We start from the raw sequence: 22,410 nt of genomic DNA, 5'->3' as shown, positions 1-22,410 counted from the left end.
AGATGTGACTGTAAAGGGGTAACAGGAGTGCAATCTTTGTGATAATGGAATAATTGTATATCTTACCGAGATGCTGACTCTACATGGGATCACATTGTACCAATGTCAAATCTCTGAGTTTGATACTGCATTATAATTATTTAAGATGGAACTGTTGGGAAAAGTGGGTTAAGGGCCAAAGAAATCCTTTTGTATACTTTGTAACTTCCTGTGACTCCTTTGGTTATTTCAAAATAAAATGTTTTTTTCTAAAGCTACTTTTTGAGTACCTGTCATCTTCCAGAAATTTTACTTGAACTTTTATACTTGTTATACTTGACTACAATCCTGAAAATTGTAGGTATTCTCTCCATTTAGCAGATGAAAGTTCAGAGGCTTCCATTTATTTTTCCTGAAGTCAGATTAATCTCTTAGGATCAAGAAAATATGGTAAATTGTCAGGATTAAGTAACTGATTAAAGAACTACAATAGGACTTGAACTGGTCTGCCTAATTCCAAAGCCTGCATCCTTTCTACCACTTGAAACTGCCTCTTCTAAAATAGTTGTGTCTTGGAATTTAGTAAAAGTGTATGGCTTGATGCTAGAGGTGAGGAGACTGGGTGTTTAATTTATAATTTATTAGTTTTATTTCATTTTAAAAATTTGAGATTATTATTATTTCCTATATATATAGAAAATGATATAGAAGTTAGAGGTGTGTTAATACTGAAGTTAGAGACAATCCCTTTAAAGTTGCTAAGAATTTAGTGGAAGGGACAGGGAAGTAAACAATAATACATGTTATCAGATACCAAGATTAAATTGTGTAAGAGGCTTTATGGTGGCACAGAGAGGAAAAGCGTTTAACCTCTCCTGGTGCAGTGGAAAGTTAGCAAACATTTTCAGTGTGTCCTTATTGCTCAGAAATATAGCACTGTAGAAGCAATGAACAAAGATAAAAAGACATATGGATAGATAAATTGAAGTTTATGTGTGTTTATCTTATATCCTATAGTTTTAAAAAAGATATAAGAAATAAAAATAACTTAGGTAATAAGAATAGGGGAAAATAAACTTAACGAAAGCACGGGACAAGAATAGCAGACGAGATCATTGCACACAGGTTCTGTGGGTTCTAGAGGTGGGTTGCAGGTAGGCTTTAAAATATCTTGAGGCCAGGGCAAAAAAGGAAACTTTATTTAAATAATTCACCATATGTCCTGACATATAGTCATTTTCAATGGGTCTAATATATTTTTTTTCCTTTAAAGGCATTTGGATACCTCCGTGATAGAAAAGGCCCTTTTCTTCATCCGTTGATGTTTTGATAGTGGGCTGGGAAGGAAAGCTGTCCTCCACATTAGTCAGCAAATACTTGATTGATTTGGTATTTAGCTTAGTCAAATAAGTTATTGATATGTTCAAAAGAACTGTTTTTTTTGAGTTAACATATTTTGGCAACAAAAATTAGAAATTTAATTCTGAAGAGCATCTAATTGGTATTAAAATTAAGTAATTTCAAGATTGGTTTCTTTTGTGTAGATATAAATATTTGGCTATTTTTCTAATAGTTTTGGCTAAAAAGAAATAGTAATTAAGTTTATTAATTGTAAATTGTTTTGGAAGATGTAGCTATAAACCTTTGAATTTTCATTTAATATGTTTTTTCAGATAGGTATTACATTCACATGGTACAAAACTCAGAAAGTGAAAAATATATATATAGTTAGGTCTCCTTCTAGGGACGCAAACCTCCTTTCCTGATTCCAGTCGCCTGCTTGTTCTCCTCAGAGGGAAACAAAGGAAGTATTTTAATATGTTTATTTTCTTTCTAATTATAACAGATTGAAGATCTCAAACAGACAAATCATGGCTTGGAAGAATATGTTAGGAAACTCTTGGATAGTAAGGAGGTGGTAAGCAGTCAAGTAGATGATTTAACCAGCCACAATGAGCATCTTTGTAAAGAATTGATTAAAATTGACCAACTAGCAGAGCAACTAGAAAAAGAGAAAAATTTTGTGGTGGATACCGCTGACAAAGAACTTGAAGAAGCAAAGGTATTACATTTACCACAATAGGATTTTTTATTGAGTTCTAACTGATATATAGTATTGCATTAGCTCAAGTTGTACAAAATAATGATTCAGTATTTCTGTATATTGTGAAATGATCAATGCAGTAATTCTAGTTAGGATTTTATTTCTACTCTAGGATAAGGATTTTAATTCTACTCTAAACATCATGCAATTATTGAATGCAATAGAAAGAGTGACATTCACATTTATATTATTTGACAGTTTTTTAGATTTGACATTACATTTAAATATTTAGGGATTAAATTGTATTGCACGTTTTATTTCTTTTAAAAAGTTTTGCTCAGGGACGCCTGGGTGGCTCAGTTGGTTGGACGACAGCCTCCGGCTCAGGACGTGATCCTGGAGTCCCGGGATCGAGTCCCACATCAGGCTCCCAGCTCCATGGGGAGTCTGCTTCGCTCTCTGACCTTCTCCTCGCTCATGCTCTCTCTCACTGTCTCTCTCTCTCAAATAAATAAATAAAATCTTTAAAAAAAAAAAAGTTTTGCTCAAAAAATTTCCGAAGTAATATGTAGTCATGATAAAAACTGGCAGGCAATAGGAATGTTCTGTATGGGCCATATATATATACATGATGGAAGATTGCTCAGCCATCAAACAGGGTGAAATCTTGACATTTGCAACAACATGGATGGAACTAGAGGGTATTATATTAAGCAAATTAAGTCAGAAAAACAAATATCTTATGATTTCACTTATATGGGGAATTTAGGAAATAAAACAGATGAACATATGGGAAGGGGGAAAATATTTTAATGTAAAAAATGTTGGAAATTATAACTTCTCACAATTATAATTTTTATTGCCTAACAGTTTATAAGCAAGATACAATGTATTTCAAAGCCAGAGTGAACCTATTGAATTTTTTTTTCTTCTCTCGAAGATTTTATTTATTTATCTGACAGATCACAAGTAGGCAGAGAGGCAGGCAGAGAGAGAGGAGGAAGCAGGCTCCCTGCTGAGCAGAGAGCCCAATGCGGGACTCCATCCCAGGACTCTGGGATCATGACTAGAGCTGCAGGCAGAGATTTTAACCCACTGAGCCACCCAGGCAGAACCTATTGAATTTTTTAAAAAAGATTTTATTTATTTATCTGCCAGAGAGAGAGAGTGGGAGAGAGAGAGTGAGAGTACAAGCAGGGGGAGTAACATGCAGAGGGAGAAGCAGGCTCCCTGCTGAGCAAGAAGCCGGATATGGGACTCGATCCCAGAACCCTGGCTTCATGACCTGAGCCAAAGACAGATGATTGCTACTAAAGTATTTGAAGGACATTAAAAGGTAGCTTGAATATTTTAAACATTTTTCAGTAAATTCTTTTTGTTTATACTGTTTCTTTTAAGAATAGTTATCCTTCATTAACAATTTAGTGTCAAATTAAGTTCAGTCTTAATAATAAAAATTATCGAGATGCTTAGGTGGCTCAGTTGGTTAAGCATCTGCCTTCAGCTCAGGTTTTGATCCCAGGGCCCTGTGATTGAGTCCCCATTGGGCTTCTTCCTTGGAGGGGAGCCTACTCCTCCCTCTGCATGCCACTCCTCCTGCTTGTGCCCTCTTTCTCTCTCTCTGACAAATAAATAAATAAAATCTTTAAAAAATAATAAAGATTATCAAATTAAAGAATATTGGGTTAATGTTTTATTTTCTTGTTTTCTTCCTCAAATTAAAAATTATATTGCTTCCCAGTCTAGGATGCCTAGCAAGCCAAATTCCCCTGAAGAGAGTACCCAGTTTTGAAGTCTTCAATTTTAAAGGATTCTTAAAATCTGTGCTAGAGAGTGAGTACTCTGTCAGGGTGAATCCTCTGCTATCAAAAAGAGAATTTAAGGAATGGGAAAGATTTAAAATAAAAGAGCTAGGATCTACCTAAAACTGAAAATGTTAAGCCCATAGATGGAAATTCTGCCTAGCTTCAAAAAGAGCATTTCCAGGAAATAGATATTCACATATGACGTGGAATGTTTGGTATATCTGAGAATTGGAAAGCTTGAGTAGAGATAGCATTGCTGATGCAGGAAAGACATTGAATAGTAAATAAGAGGGGATAAAATGGGTTGTTTGAATGTACTGAAATGAAATCACCAACCTCAGTAAGTGAATGTTACAGGTAGAATGGGGAGTAGAAAGTACATGACCAGTGTTGGGGATATGAACACCAGTGCATGTTGTCATCATTCTTATGTCATTGGGTATGTAGTTTAGGTATCCAATTACTGGGGAGAGATTCCTTGTCTGATTTGTGGGATGAAGCTTGAAACAGAATTTCTGATTTGAGAGTTGAGAAAGAATATTTGGGCTTTAGGCTTATGCTCTATAGAGGTAGAGTTTGAGGTTAAGTCAGTTTGTCTGGAATTGAGGTAGATAATATTCAGTGTATTTATTTGCAAGAGTTTACTTTTAGTCATATTTTTAAAGGTCAAGAGAATGACTTCTTCCATCATTTATTACATTAAAATGTATTGAATATTTACTATTTTATTTTCTATTTCTGTGTAACAAATTATTCCTAAATGTTAGTGGCCTCAGATGAAAAACATTTGTTTCTCATAGTTTCAAGTATAGCTTAGTTAGCTGGGTAGTTTTGGTTTACCATTTCTCAGGAAATTGTAATCAAATGGTTGCCAGTCTGTAGTCATGGCTTGATGGGTACTGGAGGGTTTGCTTTTAGATAACATACTCAGATGACTATTGGCTTTTGGCGGGAAGCTTCAGTTCCTTGACAGGTGCACCTCCCTTAAGGTTGTTTGATAGTTTTATATCTGCTTACTTAACCTGAGCCAGTCATCCAAGAGAGGCAGAAAGGAGGAATCTGCAATGCCTGTTATGATTGTCTCAAAAGTTACAAACCATCATATCCTGTTCACTAGAAGTGAATTACTAAGTATATGCCACATTTAAGGGGAAGGGAATTAAGCTCCATCATTTGAAGTAAGGAATATCAAAATTTGTTAATGTATTTTAAAACCACCAGAATTATATGCCTCCTTTTATCTTCTCATTTTGAAGTTTTTTTATCATTCATATTTTAATAATACAGTGTTTCTCAGCTGATTCAACATAAGTTTTTGAAATAAGCAGAATTGCAATTTTACCATTACTAGTTTCTTCATACAATTTATATTTTAATTAACATAAGGGCTATTCTTGGAATGGATCTTCAATAGCTCTTGTCATTGTTACATTGGTATGTGTTTCATCAATCAAAAATATTTCAAAGTTTACCATTAAAAGATAAAGTGTAAAGGCTATTTAAGTCCTTCCTCCCCTCATGCTGATTCCCCCTCTTTGTTCCCTGCTTTATTTTACTCTGTAGTACTTTCCAACTACTTTTCCCTATGCACACTCTACTCCAGCCACACTAGCTCCTTACTATTCCTTGGAATTTAGCTGACATTCTTTTACCTTAGGGCATTTGCTTTTATTTTATCTTCTGCCTGGAATGTTCTTTCAGATTTTTATATAGTTGATCTCCTCTTTCTCTCTCTCTCTTTTTTAAATATAATATTTTTTTTAAAAGATTTTATTTATTTATTAGTCAGAGAGAGAGACAGAGCGAGCACAGGCAGAGAGGCAGGCAGAGGCAGAGGGTGAAGCAAGTTCCCCGCCGAGCAAGGAGCCTGATGTGGGACTCGATCCCAGGACCCTGGGATCATGACCCGAGCTGAAGGCAGAGGCTTAACCCACTGAGCCACCCAGGCGTCCCTAATCTTTATTTTTTTAAATTGCTTTTCAGTGTACCAGAATTCATTGTTTATGTACTACACCCAGTGTTCCATGCAATATGTCCCCTCCATAATACCCACCACCAGGCTCACCCAACATCTCACCCCCTGCCCCTTCAAAACCCTCAGATTGTCTTTCAGAGTCCATAGTCTCTCATGGCTCATCTCCCCTTCCAATTCCCCCAACTGCCTTCTCTTCTCCATCTCCCCGTGTCCTCCATGTTATTTCTTATACTCCCCAAATAAGTGAAACCATATGATAATTGGCTCTCTCTGCTTGACTTATTTCACTTAGCATAATCTCTTCCAGTCCCATCTGTGTTGATACAAAAGTTGGGTATTCATCCTTTCTGATGGAGGCATACTACTCCATAGTGTATATGGACCACATCTTCCTTATCCATTCGACTGTTGAAGGGCATCTTGGTTCTTTCCACAGATTGGTGATTGTGGCCATTGCTGCTCTGAACATTGGGGTACAGATGGCCCTTCTTTTCACGACATCTGTATCTTTGGGGTAAATACCCAGTAGCGCAATTGCAGGGTCATAGGGAAGCTCTATTTTTAATTTCTTAAGGAATCTCCACACTGTTTTCCGAAGTGGCTGCACCAACTTGCATTCCCACCAACAGTGTAAGAGGATTCCCCTTTCTCCACATCCTCTCCAACACACATTATTTACTGTCTTGTTATTTTTGGCCATTCTAACTGGTGTAAGGTGGTATCTCAATGTGGTTTTGATTTGAATCTCCCTGATGGCTAGTGATGATGAACATTTTTTCATGTGTCTGGTAGCCATTTGTATGTCTTCATTGGAGAAATGTCTGTTCATGTCTTCTGCCCATTTTTTGACATGATTATCTGTTTTGTGTGTGTTGAGTTTGAGGAGTTCTTTATAGATCCTGGATATCAGCCTTTTGTCTGTACTGTTTTTGCGAATATCTTCTCCCATTCTGTGGGTTGCCTCTTTGTTTTGCTGACTCTTTCCTTTGCTGTGCAGAAGCTTCTGATCTTGGCAAAGTCCCCAAAATTCATTTTTGCTTTTGTTTCTTTTGCCTTTGGAGACATATCTTGAAATAAGTTGCTGTGGCTGATATTGAAGAGGTTACTATGTTCTCCTCTAGGATTCTGATGGATTCCTGCCTCACATTGAGGTCTTTTATATCCATTTCAAGTTTATCTTGTGTAAGGTGTAAGAGAATGGTTGAGTTTCATTCTTCTACATATAGCTGTCCAATTTTCCCAGCACCATTTATTAAAGAGACTGTCTTTTTTCCACTGGATATTTTTTCCTGCTTTGTCGAAGATTATTTGACTATAGAGTTGAGGGTCCATATCTGGGCTCTCTACTCTGTTCCACTGGTCTATGTGTCTGTTTTTGTGCCAGTACCATCCTGTCTTGGTGATCACAGCTTTGTAGTAAAGCTTGAAATCAGGCAGTGTGATGCCCGAAGTTTTGTTTTTCTTTTTCAACATTTCCTTAGCAATTCTGGGTTTCTTCTGATTCCATATAAATTTTAAGATTGTTTGCTCCAGCTCTTGGAACTATAAACTTCCAAAACTGAACCAGGAAGACCCCCTTTCTCTTTGTTCACAGGTCTCCTTTCAAAGAGGACTTAATTGATAACCCTATTTAAAATTCCAACCTATTCCTTCATAAACACTCTCAATATCCTTAACTGTTCATTTTTTTTACCCTAATGTATTATATAATTTATTTGTTAGGTTTATTTTTCATTGTCTGCCCAGATGGACTGTAAGGTCCACAAAGGCAGGGATCTTTGTTTATTTTTTTTTTATCTCAGTTGCTTAGAATAGATGTGAATGCTCATTATGTATTTTTTTAATAAGACAGTGTCTGATATATATTTTACCTGTTATCTTTTTCTTCTCTTTTCAGCTAGAATATAACTTCCATGAGGGCAGAGGTTTTCTTTTTTTTTTAATTTAAATTCACTTAATAACATAGAGTGTATTATTAGTTTCAGAGGTAGAGTTCAGTGACTCAACAGTATTATATAACCCAGTACTCATTATATCACATGCCCTCATTAATGCTTATCACCCTGATACTCCTCCCTTTCAGCAATCCTCAATTTGTTTCGTATGGTTAAGAGTCTCTTATGGTTGGTCTCCCTCTCTGATTACATCTTAATTTATTTTTCCCTCACTTCCTCTATGCTCCTCTGTTTTGTTTCATAAATTCCACACATGAGTGAAATCAAAAGACAACTGTCATTCTCTTACTGACTTATTTCACTTACCATAGTACCCTCTAGTTCCATCCATGTTTTGCAAATGGCAAGATTTCAGTTTTTGATGGCTGAGTAATATTCCGTTGTTTATATATACCACATCTTTATCCATTCATCTGTTGATGAACATCTGGGCTCTTTCCATAATTTTCCTATTGTGGACATTGCTGCTGTAAACATTGGGATGCAGATGGAAGGCAGAGGTTTTTGTCTATTTTATTCCCTGCTATTCCCAGCATGAAACACAATGTCAGGTGCATAGTAGGTCCTCATTAATCATTTGTCAGATAAATGAAAACACTGGGTTAACATCTTTCATTTGGGCTAGTTATAATTTTGTTTTTCAGATTAGAATCAGCATTACGTTTTTGGTTTTTTAAATTTTTATTCATTTTTAAATTTCTTTTCAGTGTTCCAGAATTCACAGCATTATGTTTTTTATGTCTGTAATAGTAATACATGTTTATCATAAAAATTTAATTTCATATAGAGGAGTATAATGAAGAAAATAACATCTTACTATAATTAGATGTAATCTTGCTGAGTGTACATATTACTGGTTATGTTCCATCTGTATCTATGATATGTGTGTATAAATTTCCTTTTTACAACAATATGTCAGATAAAATTTTTGGCAGTGTGAATTTTTATACCTAATTTAATGTGCGCATCTTTATACATAATTTAATATAGATCCATTTTTTTGGCATCTACATAATAGTGTAAGTTAAAGCATTAAAAATTGCCTATTCAAAACTGTATAAGCTTATCCAAACTATACATAAGTTTTGTTTCATACCATTGCCCCTTAGTATTTCATGGATTAAAAAAGATATGACTTTCAGAGAAATCTTAGAAAAGAATCTGGGTCTAAATAACAAATGAGGAGCAATAATTCCAAAAAAGTTAAATTTAAAATATAGCAGGAAACAGTTTAGAATAATGAGTGGAAGGTTTATTAATTGAAAAATAAGTTTATTAAACTAATATGCCATTTATAGCATAGATTATATCAAATAAATCTTTGCATGAAAACATAGTCACTGTCTTCTAGAGACATACAATCTAGTCATACATGACTATGGGTAGCTATACTGTAAGACTGGGTATGTTCAATGTTCTAAAACTGGTACAAAACGTATTTTATAGGTTGAATTGAACTAAACTATTAAAAGAGTTCAGAAGAGAAAGCAGTCACTCTGACTTTGGTGATTTGGGAATACTTTTATTTTACTCATTCTTTTATCTCTTCCCTATTATCATCTTCAGAATTTTAATTAGTATTGACATTTTGTTGCAGTTTTTAGGGAGTAATTTGGTAAAATATAACCAATTACTATTTCATAACAAACTTGGGTTAATGGAAAGGAACTGCTATATTTCATTCTAAGTTCTTTTATCATCCAAAGGTAGGTGAACAGAAAGGCTAGATTATCATTTCTTTTGTAAATTATTCACTACATGATTTTATTTTTAAGTAGCTTCCCTTTTTAGTTTTTAATTTTATTTTTTCATCATGGTAAGTGTACTATTTAATCTCTGTCCCCTCTTTCACCTACCTCATCCACCCCCCACTCTGGTAACAGTTTGCTCTCTATGGTTAAGAGTCTATTTCTTGGTTTTTCTCTCTCTCTTTTTTTCCACTTAGCTTATTTATTTTGTTTCTTAAATTCCACATATGAGTGAGATCATATGGTTATTTGTCTTTCTCTGACTTTTTTTGCTTAGCATTATACTCTAGAACTCCCATCTGTGTCATTGCAAATTGCAAGCCTTCATTCTTTTTATGGCTGAATAATATTCCGTGTGTGTGTGTGTGTGTTTGTGTGTGTGTGTGTGTATTTATGTATGTATATGTAACCACATCTTTATCCATTCATTTATCTATGGACACTGAGCCGTTTCCATAATTTGGCTATTGTAAATAATACTGCCGTGAACAGACGGGTTCTTGTATCCCTTTGAATTAGTGTTTTTATATTTTTTGGGTAAATACCCAGTAGTGTGATTATTAGATCATAAGGTAATTCTAATTTTAATTTTTTGGAAACCACCATACTGTTTCTGCAATGTCTGCACCAGTTTGCATTCCCACCAACATAAAGATTCCTTTTGGTCCACATCCTTGCCAGTACCTTTTTCAAGTGGCTTCCTTTTTTGATGTTCTCTTTTTAATATGTTTAAATATTTTTAATATGTTTAAATATTTTTTTTTTCTGGCTTATTTTTCAGATTGAACTCATTTGCCAACAAAATAATATAATAGTATTGGAAGATACAATAAAAAGGCTTAGATCTGTAAGTACATTTTTTATACATTTAAGTTGAGGAGTCATTTTTATTCTGTTAGACTGTGAAAAATGATATATGTGTTTTAGTTCTTCTGCATTTTGTGAACATTAAAAAATGTCTGCTTTCTAAAATCAGCACTCTGCTTGGTGCACAGGGGCACTTCCCATCTGTAAGAGCATTGTTGTTGCTGCTCCATTTCATTGTTATGCCTTCCTTTCCCAGAGGTGGAGAGAACTTTGGTTGGTTTTATTAGTACCCGTAGCTGTTACTTGATTTAAAATGATGACCATGAGTAATTTAATTATCAAAATATAAGATACATTTGTTTACACATTAACTTTTATCCCTCTTAGTAATAAATATTAAATCAGATGTTGTAAGTTAATTCAGAGTAGTGAGTTTTCTTTTTCTAACAATGTGAAATGAAAACTCATTTTAGACTGCTTAATGTTAACATTTAAAATATCATTTGGAACACCCTCTCTGAAAGCATATCTGTAATTTTCTCTCAATAAAGTATTGGTAAAATAAAGATTATAAAAGAAAAACTGCTTCTAAATACATTAAGGTAAATGGGAATGTACCTGAAAGTGTATACAAGTATAAAATATCCAGCATTCATTTAATTTATTCATTCATTGAACAATTATTGAACAAAACTTAGATGCCGTTAGTAGAAGCTTCAATATTAGCATACAAGTTTCCTAATCAGGAAATTTCTTATTAATTTCATAATAGAAATTAATTCAATTTCTAGGACTTACACAACTAGATCTGTGTGCATTTCTGTCCCCGAAATTTCTTTACCATTTTTCCTTAAAATTATTGAATTGTCATGACCAGTGCGACAAATCGACCAGGAAACGTGAGGGTAAGAGGATGGTGAAAAGAAATTAAGAGACAAAGAGATGAGGGCAGGAGGAGCACTGAGGATGATGTCCAACAGTACTAAGTTTATTCAAAGCATTAAGGCCATATGTATAGTGTAGGAGAAACAATACACCTGTGTTCAGTTAAACAACCATGAGTTCCCATAATAAGTTTCACATTTAACTATAAGCAGACCTCGTGACGCCAAACAGCTGATGCTAGTACAGTTGTTCTGTATTGATACGGCAAACCTGAAAGTAATTTATGAGCAGTACCAGGGCAGCAAGGACCAGCAATGAACTTTTGACCCCAACCGAATTGTTCTCATTTGTTTAGCAAGCATGTGGGAAGTCACGTAGGCGAGCGCACAACACATAGCACAGACCCTTTCTCAGCGCTACTCAACTTTTCCCGTCCTAAACCTTTTGTTAGGTTATTCGGACTTTAAAGGAGGCACAAGTCAGGGCCTGATTTGGTCCTCGACTCAAGCCTTATTGCAGCTTCCCACATTGAATAAATTTAAGGGTTCTTTCAGTTAAATAAAAATATAGTACATTCACAAATGCTAGAAAAAGAAGGCAGCTGTTTTTTAAAGAGTACTGATGAATTATCTTCTGAAATACCAAGTTAATTATTTTTAAGGATCCTGTTTATTCATTTTTATATAGAAAATGATGCTATAGTGTAGCTTGAAATAATAACCTAATTTTTTCCTCCTTGGCAAGATAATTTTAGAGACTGAAAAAGCACAAAATAAATCTCCTTCCAGACTTGATTCCTTTGTCAAGACTTTAGAAGCAGACAGAGATTACTACAAGAGTGAAGCTCAAAATTTGAGAAAGATGATGAGAAGTAGATCTAAAAGTCCAAGACGCCCATCTCCATCTTCCCGGGTAGGTTTTGGAAACTTACAAATATTTTGGAGTTTGTTGCTCAAACACTGACTTTTATTCTTTGATTTACCTAATATGCAAACAATTCATTTTGATTTGGCATGAATTGATATATCCAAGAATTGGGGAGACAGAGATCTCTTTGATGGCACAGTGGACCATTGAATTTGGTTCTGTATCCCCACTATTGGTAGTAGTTGGGAGGTAATCAGATAAATGTGGACCAGTTTGGGACAAAGCTGTTTAAGAGAAGTGATTTTTTTAAACTTTTTTTTTTTATCATTTCTTTTATTGTATTGTCATGTTTGATTGAGTAGAGATTGTGTAGTGCTTTTTTTTAGAGCCACGTGTCAAAGAAGAATTTCAGATTTCTTATATAATAATCTTAGGGTACAAACTGTGATGTAGAGCTTTTGAAAACAACAAGAGACCGTGAAGAACTAAAATGCATGCTGGAAAAATATGAGCGTCATTTGGCAGAAATTCAGGGTAATGTCAAGGTTCTTACATCTGAGAGAGACAAGACCTTTCTTCTTTATGAACAGGTAAATTTATTTATAAATAACATATCTAATAATATTCAATTTTTGAGATATGTAATTTTTTAAGTTGAATAAGAATGCTTAAATCTGCCAATCAAATTAACCTAACATTTGGGAATTGCTTTGTTCTTAAGGTATTCTTAATGAAATGTAATGTATTTCCAATACAATAAGTGTATGTGTACATACACAAATATACACGTTTTTCCTTATATCCAAAAAAGATCATATACATGTATAGAAATATTCTGATTTTTGGCATGAGAAATGAAGAAATTGTTAAATGACTGGAAATGGTGAGTTCAAGGTAAACTTGAGATTTGGGGTTAGAAAATGCTAATATTACTTTGATATCAATCACTTTAGGAAATGCCTATAATTTTCTTAATTTAGGAGAGTAAAATCAGTTTGTAGTTTATACCCATTTTTAGCCTAGTTATATATATATATATATATATATATATATATAGCCCTTATTAATCATTTAGCTTATTTATTCAACAAATATTAAACCTCATAAATCACTAATAATTTCTTTTAAAAATATCAAATTTTATTAAGAATTATCACTATCAGGGGTGCTTGGGTGGCTCAGTTGGTTAAGCATCTGCCTTTGGTTCAGGTCATGATCCCAGAATCCTGAGATGGAGCCCAGCATCTGGCTCCCTGCTCTGCAGGAGGCCTGCTTCTCCCTCTCCCACTCCTCCTGCTTGTGTTCCCTCTCACTGTGTCTCTCTCTATCAAATAAATAAAATCTTAAAAAAAAAAAAAAGAATTATCACTACTGCATGCAGGGTTCTGAGCTTGCCACTCTAAGAGATATAAAAAAATGAAAAATACCAACACTGTTTTCTATGTTCACAGTCTACTTGGGGAGATAAAGTATAGTATAGTATAAAGTAAAGTCTTGTATGTATTTTTTATTACTTAAGTATAAGTAGTCTAGAAGATGTTGTAACAAATAAAAGAAGTGGGTATTTTTAGTTGTTGTGATTAAGGAAATCTTTGCTAGATGATATGGAATTTGAGTCCTAAAGGAAGAAAGGAGTTCCTATTATCCTGAAAGGGGTAAGGAACATCCCAGACCAAAGGAATAGTGAGAGGCAAATGATAAAGGCAGGAAAATCAGTAGATAAATGGATCAGGTTAAGACTAGACTAAAATCTATATGCCATTGGAGTAAGGGGGAGGTAAATCTTGAGAGGTAAATTGAACTAGAGCCTAGAGCAGGGATCTGCAAACCTTTTCTGTGAATGCCAGAAAATAAGTATCTTGGGCTCTGCAGGCCACATAGTTTCACAGCTGTTCAGCTCTGTCTTGGTGTGAAAGTAGCTATAGACAATTACCAAATGAATGAGTTTGGCTGTGTTACAATATAACTTTACTTTTGGACATGGAAATTTGAATTTCACATTATTTTTACTTATGATACATATTATGAAATATGTTTGGGTTTTTTTTTATCATTTTTTAAAACGTGTAAGAAACATTCTCAATTTACAGACTTAAAAAACAGTAGGCAGGCTGGATTTGGCCTGTGAACTACATGTAGTTTGCCAGCTTCTGAAGTACATGTAGAGGCTGTTTAATGGGCTTTATAAGGGGTTTATACTTTGCTTTATAAGCAATGGGCAATCTGTGTTTTGTTTTGTTTTGTTTTGCTTTTTTAGTACAGAAGAAATGACCAATGCCACATTTTTACAGTTTAAACCTGTTAACAATTTTATATTATCTGTTTCATAATCTTTTTGTGTTATCTTTTTATAACAATTTTTCTTTCAAGAGAATTGGAGGAAGGGGAAATTGTGGACTCTTTAGAAGGCTGTGAAAGCAGTCCATGCATGAGGCATTAAGAATTAAACTAGCATGCTATCAGTGGAAATAAGTATAGGGAGAGATGCAATAGATACTGTAAGAGAAGCCTTGACAAAATTTGGTTTTAGCAAAAAGGAGGGATAAACGGACCTCACTGAAGTTCTTTTTTGAATGACTGAAGAATTTTAGTAGTAGAAAAAGAAATAGCGAAGCCATTTGTGATTTGAGGGAAAAGATGTATTAATTTCAGACTGATGGAATAAGATGATGGTCATACAATCAGGTGGTAATTGCATTTAGGCAGAAGAGAATGTGGGACTACAGTGGGGAGAGAGGTAAGAACTGATGTGTAGATGGGGAATTCATCTTCTTAGCGGTGACTTTGTGACCTTCAGAGTAGATGAGGTCTCTGAATGGGAAAGCTATAGAGAAACAGATGAAATGTTGGGATTTTTTTTTCCAATTAGTATGGGAATATTTGAAAGAATAAGAAGATAGGAAACTAAGGTAGAAATATATTAAGCCCAAGGAAGGAAGGAGTCTAAAACAGGGTGTTGAAGATAATGTCAAATGTTGCCAAATATTAAAAATGGGAACTGAGAAAATGCCATTTGGTGAGGTCATTATTTGAAATTCTGCAAAGTGATAGGTATAGGAGCCAAGTAGTTTACACTGGAGTGGGATAGTAGGTGCTGAGGAACAGGCAAATGGGTACAAACCATAGGGCAAAAAAAAAAAATTCTAATGCAAAAGAGATATGGGATGGTAAATGGGGCAGCAAGATTAAATGACAGTTTTTTAAGATATGGGAGCCGTGTGTTATGGTAGAGGGAGGGAAGAAAGAGCCAGTGGAGAGGGTGGTATTCAAAGTGAGAGGAAATAATTATACAGCCGAGTCTTGAACAAGGTGGGACTAGGGGTGCCAACCCTCCTGCACAGTTGAAAATCTTATTTTAATTAATATTTTATGTATTTATTTGTCAGAGAGAGAGAGAGAGGGTGTACAGGCAGGCAGAGTGGCAGGCAGAGGCAGAGGGAGAAGCAGGCTCCCTGCCAAGCAAGGAGCCCTATGTGGTACTTGAACTCAGGACACTGGGATCATGACCTGAGCCAAAGGCAGCAGTTTAACCAACTGAGCCACCTAGGCATCCCATGGTTGAAAATCTTTGTATAACTTTTGACTCCCCCAAATTTAATTGCAATTAACCTACTGTTGACCAGAAGCTTGCTGATAACATAGTCAATTAACACATTCCTTATGTATGTATTATACACTTATTCTTCCAATAAAATAAGCTAGAGAAGAGAAAATGTTGGTAAGAAAATCATGAGGAGGAGAAAATACTTTTACAATACTGTACTGTATTGTTGAAGAAGTATGTGTTTAAGTTCAAACCCATGTTTTTCAAGGGTCAACTCTAATGGAGTCAGGAGTATCTTAGAAAGCATTTTAGGCATTTTAGGAGATGAGGTCCAGGATTCTGGTCAAAGTTCTATGGAAATTAGGAAGTAATATATCTTCCTCTGAGACTTGGAGGCCAGGTGAATAGGTAGTGATCAAAATTAAGAAAGATTAGGGACTTTTTAAGTAGCCCAGTAGGATATGAAATCATCTGTAGGTGTGGAATAGGTTTAGGACCTGAGGATAGTTGAACAAGTATGAGAGAGTATATTGGGTTGTCAGTAAGGATTGATGAGCCTTCTGTCAGGAGAGAAGTAGCTAGGACATGGAAATGGCATATACATTTATTAGAGAAAGATAGGAACACTGTAATATTTATTAAAATAGTATTTTACTGGAATTTTGCTGAATTCAAATTTATATCATGAAACATTAGTAAAACATTCTCTCTTATATTGACTTCCTCCAAATTAATTAAAAAAATTTGGCAAAGATATTATAAACCAAACTTTTATTTTTATTCATCACTTGCTTTTTTGGACATCATTTGCCTTTATATAAACTCATTAAAAAAACATTATCCTGTTGCATGCATTTTTATAAATGGTTTGTATTTATAGCAGGATATAAGATTGCTGTATTTATGTCTGGTCTAAAACTTGTTAAATAGAAGTCTGTGTATTTAAATAATAGGCACAGGAAGAAATTGCCCGACTTCGAAGAGAAATGATGAAAAATTGTAAGTCTCCTAAATCAACAACAGCACATGCCATCCTTCGGCGGGTGGAGACTGAAAGAGATGTGGCCTTCACTGATTTACGAAGAATGACCACAGAACGAGATAGCCTGAGGGAAAGGCTAAAGGTTTGGATGAATTTTATCAGTATGACCATTTGTGAAACACCTTGTAGCAACACTGAAAACATTTTGTTTTGTTTTTGTTTTTTAAACAGATTGCCCAAGAGACAGCATTTAATGAGAAGGCTCATTTGGAACAAAGGATAGAAGAGCTGGAGTGTACAGTTCATAATGTAAAGAAAAATCACTTTTGTGTTTTCAGCTATAAACTGTCAATAGCTTCCCCCTTTTCTTTGTTTTTTTCTATGTTCAGAGAAGTTCTTTTATTTTTCTGAGATAGTGTTAATAATCCTAAAACATTTAAGATAGTATGTGTAGTATAAATTATCACTTTTTCACTGTTTATGTCCTTCCAAAAAAATGTAAGTAAAGTCTTTTTTCTTTTAGGTTGAAAAATGTGTTCTTTTAAAAAAAAAAGAGAGAGACTATGGACTCTGAAAAACAATCTGAGGAGTTTGAAGTGGCAGGGGGTGGGAGGGTGGGGTACCGGGTGGTGGGTATTATAGAGGGCACGGCTTGCATGGAGCACTGGGTGTGGTGAAAAAATAATGAATAATGTTTTTCTGAAAATAAATAAATTGAAAAAAAAATTTTTTTTTTTAAGATTTTATTTATTTGACAGAGAGAGGTCACAAGTAGGCAGAGAGGCAGGCAGAGAGAGAGAGAGGAGGAAGCAGGCTCCCTGCTGAGCAGAGAGCCCAATGCGGGACTCGATCCCAGGACCCTGAGATCATGACCTGAGCCGAAGGCAGTGGCTCAACCCACTGAGCCACCCAGGCGCCCCCAAAATTTTTTTTTAAAAAGTAAAAAAAAAAAAAAAAATGCATTAGGAATACATCTGTGGGATTTTAGCAGATTTCTCATCTCTGTCTTTCATTAAACATAACGTTGCCAGATACAGAGAAACTGGCTTATTCTATCTAAAGTATAGCTAAGGTAGAAGAAATTATTATGACATGAAAAGTTATGAGAAGATTATATTTAAACTGAATTTAAATGTGAAGCATCACCTTTTCACTAATCAAGAATTCTAGATGCTATGAATTTGAGATGTTATGACTATATAAACAGTTTGAGTTCTGTTATCAAATTTAATTGAATATATTTATACATTCATCTGTGTTGTCATAATGAGAATAAAAAGCATTATTTAGGAGAGAAAAAATATTTTTTTTCATCATTCCACTTTATATGTATAACTTATGAATGTTGAACAATAAATAAATCCTTTTGCAAATAAGATATGTATACTACAGTCAAAATGAACCAGATTGAAAATGTAGATACATGTACTGTGATAGGCTCTATGCACAGATTGTGCAGTGGTTTGTTCTTTTTTTTTAAATTTATTTTTTATTTATTTTCAGCGTAACAGTGTTCATTATTTTTGCACCACACCCAGTGCTCCATGCAATCTGTGCCCTCTATAATACCCACCACCTAGTACCCGACCTCCCACCCCCTGCCCCTTCAAAACCCTCAGATTGTTTTTCAGAGTCCATAGTCTCTCATGGTTCACCTCCCCTTCCAATTTCCCCCAACTCCCTTCTCCTCTCTATCTCCCCATGTCCTCCATGCTATTTGTTATGCTCCACAAATAAGTGAAACCATATGATAATTGACTCTCTCTGCTTGACTTATTTAACTCAGCATAATCTCTTCCAGTCCCATCCATGTTGCTACAAAAGTTGGGTATTCGTCCTTTCTGATGGAGGCATAATACTCCATAGTGTATATGGACCACATCTTCCTTATCCATTCGTCCGTTGAAGGGCATCTTGGTTCTTTCCACAGTTTGGTGGATACAGATGTAGTGAAAAGAAGGGCCATCTGTACCCCAATGTTTATAGCAGTGGTTTGTTCTTATTCATATTCCATAGTACCTTGCCCATACAGCCTCCCACAACATTCAGGTCTAATCTGATCATCTCCTGGTGTAAATCTTGTCATATGCTACAGTTTGCACAGAAAGGATGTCTCTTTAGGAAGATTTTGTTGGTGGTGGCAGTAACCTTGTCATTCTACTTGCATAGCTTGATGATGAACGTATGGAGCAAATGTCAAATATGACTTTGATGAAGGAAACCATAACCACTGTGGAAAAAGAAATGAAATCACTAGCAAGAAAGGCAATGGATACTGAAAGTGAACTTGGCAGGCAAAAGGCAGAGAATAATTCTTTGAGGTAAATTACTTTTAGTTTACTATAACTACTAGATCTGCTTTTTGTAGAGTATTTTATAATGATAATTAAGTTATTTGTTGACTTTAATTTCTGAGAGGAATATTATGAAGAAGTTGTAGAAGTCTCAGCATACATTAAATGATATCCCAAAGATCACTTACAGACTAGTAATGGCATACTTGACTAGCAATCAGACTTCTAGTAATCATCTTACATTTGCAGAAAGCCTAATGTTTAACTGAAGTACCTTTCACAACGTCCTTCTGGGCACAGAGCATATTTGACTTTGGCGTTTGAATATGTAGGAAAATGTAATGGAACTTCTTTTAATTGAATGCAAAGTAAGTTCTTAGCCCTTCCTACATACTGGAATGGTAGCAGAAGAAATTCCAATTAAAGCAACCTACAGGCAATAAATATAAGGGAATAAGTTTTTGAAGACCATGTTAGCAGTTTTAGTGTCTGTTGATACAAAAGATAGAGCTCTACAAATTCAGTAATATTGAATTACAGTGCATCTGTGAACCTTTGAAAAATAGTAGTTTATATGAGTGTGAAATATTAAGTCTACAGATAATACTTGGTTCACATAAGAGTTCCCAGATTCCCCTCTTTGATCATTCAGAGGTCTGTGGTATGTATGTATGTTGAAATGATTTGTCAGGACAGATAATGACTCAAATTTTTTCCCTTCATTAATTTTTTTTGAAAGATTTTATTTATTTATTTGACAGAGAGAGATCACAAGTAGGCATAGAGGCAGGCAGAGAGAGAGGAGGAAGCAGGCTCCCTGCTGAGCAGAGAGCCCAATGCGGGACTCGATCACAGAACCCTGAGATCATGACCTGCGCCGAAGGCAGCGGCTTAACCCACTGAGCCACCCAGGTGCCCCTCCCTTCATTAATTTTTTAAAAACTTCCTGTTTAAAAGGATATTACAGGCTCAGGTAAAATAAAAATAATAATAAAATAAAACAACAATACAACAAAAACCTTGGAGAATAGAGAAAAGTGTAAAGAAAATGTAAATCATCCATTATTCCATAACTCAGTGAAAGCTATTATTAATATAGATCTTTTTCTAACCAGGAATAGTTCCATCTGTGTTATGTAAGCTTTCTATGTAATTGATATCATTCTATTAGGTTATATATTTGGCCAGTTTCATTTAATTGTATATGATAAGCATTGTCCATGCCATTAGAAATTCCTGGAAAGCATTTTAGTAGTTTACTAAAAAATTCTATCTGATAGGTGTATAATATTTTGGAAGATTTTTGCATAATTTGTTTTCTTTTAACAGTATTATTAGAATCTAGTTGGCATACATACAGTAAACTGCACATATTTAAAGTGTTCAGTTTGGTAAGTATACCGGCACAATCAAGATAGTGGCCCTACCCATTGTTCCCAAAAGTTTCCTCGTGCCCCTCTGTAACCTTTCAACTATCCTGCCAATCCCTAGACAACCACTGATTTGCTTTCGGTCCTAGAGATTTGTTTGGGTTTTCTAAAATGTTTTATAAATGTAATCATATAGTATATATATATTTTTAGTGGGCTGCTTTCCCTCAGCATAATTATTTTGAAATTTATCCTTGTTGTATAATCAATAGTTTATTCCTTTTTGTTCCTGAGTAGTATTCCATATGTGAATATATGAACATTTTGGTTGTTTCCAGTTTGGGCCTATAACAAAACATTTATGTACATTCTTATATGAGTCTTTGTATGGACATAAGCTTTTATTTTTCTTGGGTGAATACCTAAGAGTAGAGTGACTGAGTTATGTGATGGATATATGTTTAATTTTGAAGAAACTATTAAATTTTTCCAAAGTGGTTGTGCTATTTTATTTTACATTTGTACCAGTAGTATATGAGTGTCACAGGTGTTGTGTAGCCTCATCAACACTTGGTATGCATTGTTTTTTTAATCTTAACCATTCTAATAGGTATGTTTTATGGTTTTAATTCACCTTCCCTAATAACTGATGTTTTTGAGCATCTGAACATGTGCTTATGTACATAAATTTATTTTTATTTTTTTTAAATTTTTTTATTTTTTATTTTACAAATATTTTCTCCCACTCTGGCTTACATTTTTTTTTCCCCAATTTATTTATTTTCAGAAAAACAGTATTCATTATTTTTTCACCACACCCAGTGCTCCATGCAAGCTGTGCCCTCTATAATACCCACCACCTGGTACCCCAACCTCCCACCCCCCCACCACTTCAAACCCCTCAGACTGTTTTTCAGAGTCCATAGTCTCTCATGGTTCACCTCCCCTTCCAATTTACCCAAATTCCCTACTCCTCTCTAACGCCCCTTGTCCTCCATGCTATTGGTTATGCTCCACAAATGAGTGAAACCATATGATAATTGACTCTCTCTGCTTGACTGATTTCACTCAGCATAATCTCTTCCAGTCCCGTCCATGTGGCTACAAAAGTTGGATATTCGTCCTTTCTGATGGAGGCATAATACTCCATAGTGTATATGGACCACATCTTCCTTATCCATTCATCCGTTGAAGGGCATCTTGGTTCTTTCCATAGTCTGGCGACTGTGGCCATTGCTGCTATAAACATTGGGGTACAGATGGCCCTTCTTTTCACGACATCTGTATCTTTGGGGTAAATACCCAGGAGTGCAATTGCAGGGTCGTAGGGAAGCTCTATTTTTAATTTCTTGAGGAATCTCCACACTGTTCTCCAAAGAGGCTGCACCAACTTGCATTCCCACCAACAGTGTAAGAGGGTTCCCCTTTCTCCACATCCTCTCCAACACATGTTGTTTCCTGTTTTGTTGATTTTGGCCATTCTAACTGGTGTAAGGTGATATCTCAATGTGGTTTTAATTTGAATCTCCCTGAGGGCTAATGATGATGAGCATTTTTTCATGTGTCTGATAGCCATTTGTATTTCTTGATTGGAGAAGTGTCTGTTCATCTGGCTTACATTTATAGCAATTGTCTTTTAAAGAGCAAATATTTTTCATTTTGATTAAGTGAAATTTATTGATTTTTTAAAAATTATATCCAGCTTCATGTACTCTTTTAAAGATATCATTGTCAAATGTAAGTTCACTGAGATTTTTGTTTTGTGTTTTCTTCTAGCAATTTTTTAGTTCTTAACATTTAAATCTGCTATTCATGTCAAAGTTTTCATATATAGTCAAGGTATAAGTCAAAGTTCACCTTTTTTTGCATAGGGATATCCAGTTGTTCCGTAATTTGTTGAAAAACTATCCTTTCTTGTTTTTGTGCTTTATAGAATGTCAGTTATCCATTTATGTATAGCTCTTTTCTTGATGATCAGTTTTATTTGATGGATCTATTTATGTATCTTAATCTCAGTATAACCTGCCTGATTACTTTGTTTTGGGTTTTTTTTTTTTTAACTCTTCAAATTAGGTAATGTTAGTCCTCCAAAATTGTTCTTTCTCTAAATAGTTTTGGCTATTCTAATTCCTTTGTATTTTATTTTAATTTTAGA

General features: G+C 34.8%; 1 protein-coding gene across 1 annotated transcript in view; it reads left to right on the top strand.

Moving 5' to 3' along the window:
* TSGA10 (testis specific 10) overlaps positions 1-22,410 on the top strand; it is a 152,272-nt gene that overhangs the window by 23,734 nt on the left and 106,128 nt on the right. Inside the window, exons 3-9 of the mRNA XM_044263887.1 lie at positions 1,826-2,041; positions 10,288-10,353; positions 11,943-12,110; positions 12,500-12,655; positions 16,563-16,733; positions 16,823-16,900; positions 18,761-18,912. Coding sequence (XP_044119822.1) covers positions 1,826-2,041; positions 10,288-10,353; positions 11,943-12,110; positions 12,500-12,655; positions 16,563-16,733; positions 16,823-16,900; positions 18,761-18,912 — 1,007 coding nt within the window. The remainder of the gene's footprint in view (positions 1-1,825; positions 2,042-10,287; positions 10,354-11,942; positions 12,111-12,499; positions 12,656-16,562; positions 16,734-16,822; positions 16,901-18,760; positions 18,913-22,410) is intronic.

This window comes from Neovison vison, chromosome 8 (assembly GCF_020171115.1).
Source record: "Neovison vison isolate M4711 chromosome 8, ASM_NN_V1, whole genome shotgun sequence".
NCBI lineage: Eukaryota > Metazoa > Chordata > Mammalia > Carnivora > Mustelidae > Neogale > Neogale vison.
The sequence above is the reverse complement of the archived record's forward strand: the minus strand, read 5'-3'. Positions and strand labels throughout refer to the sequence as shown.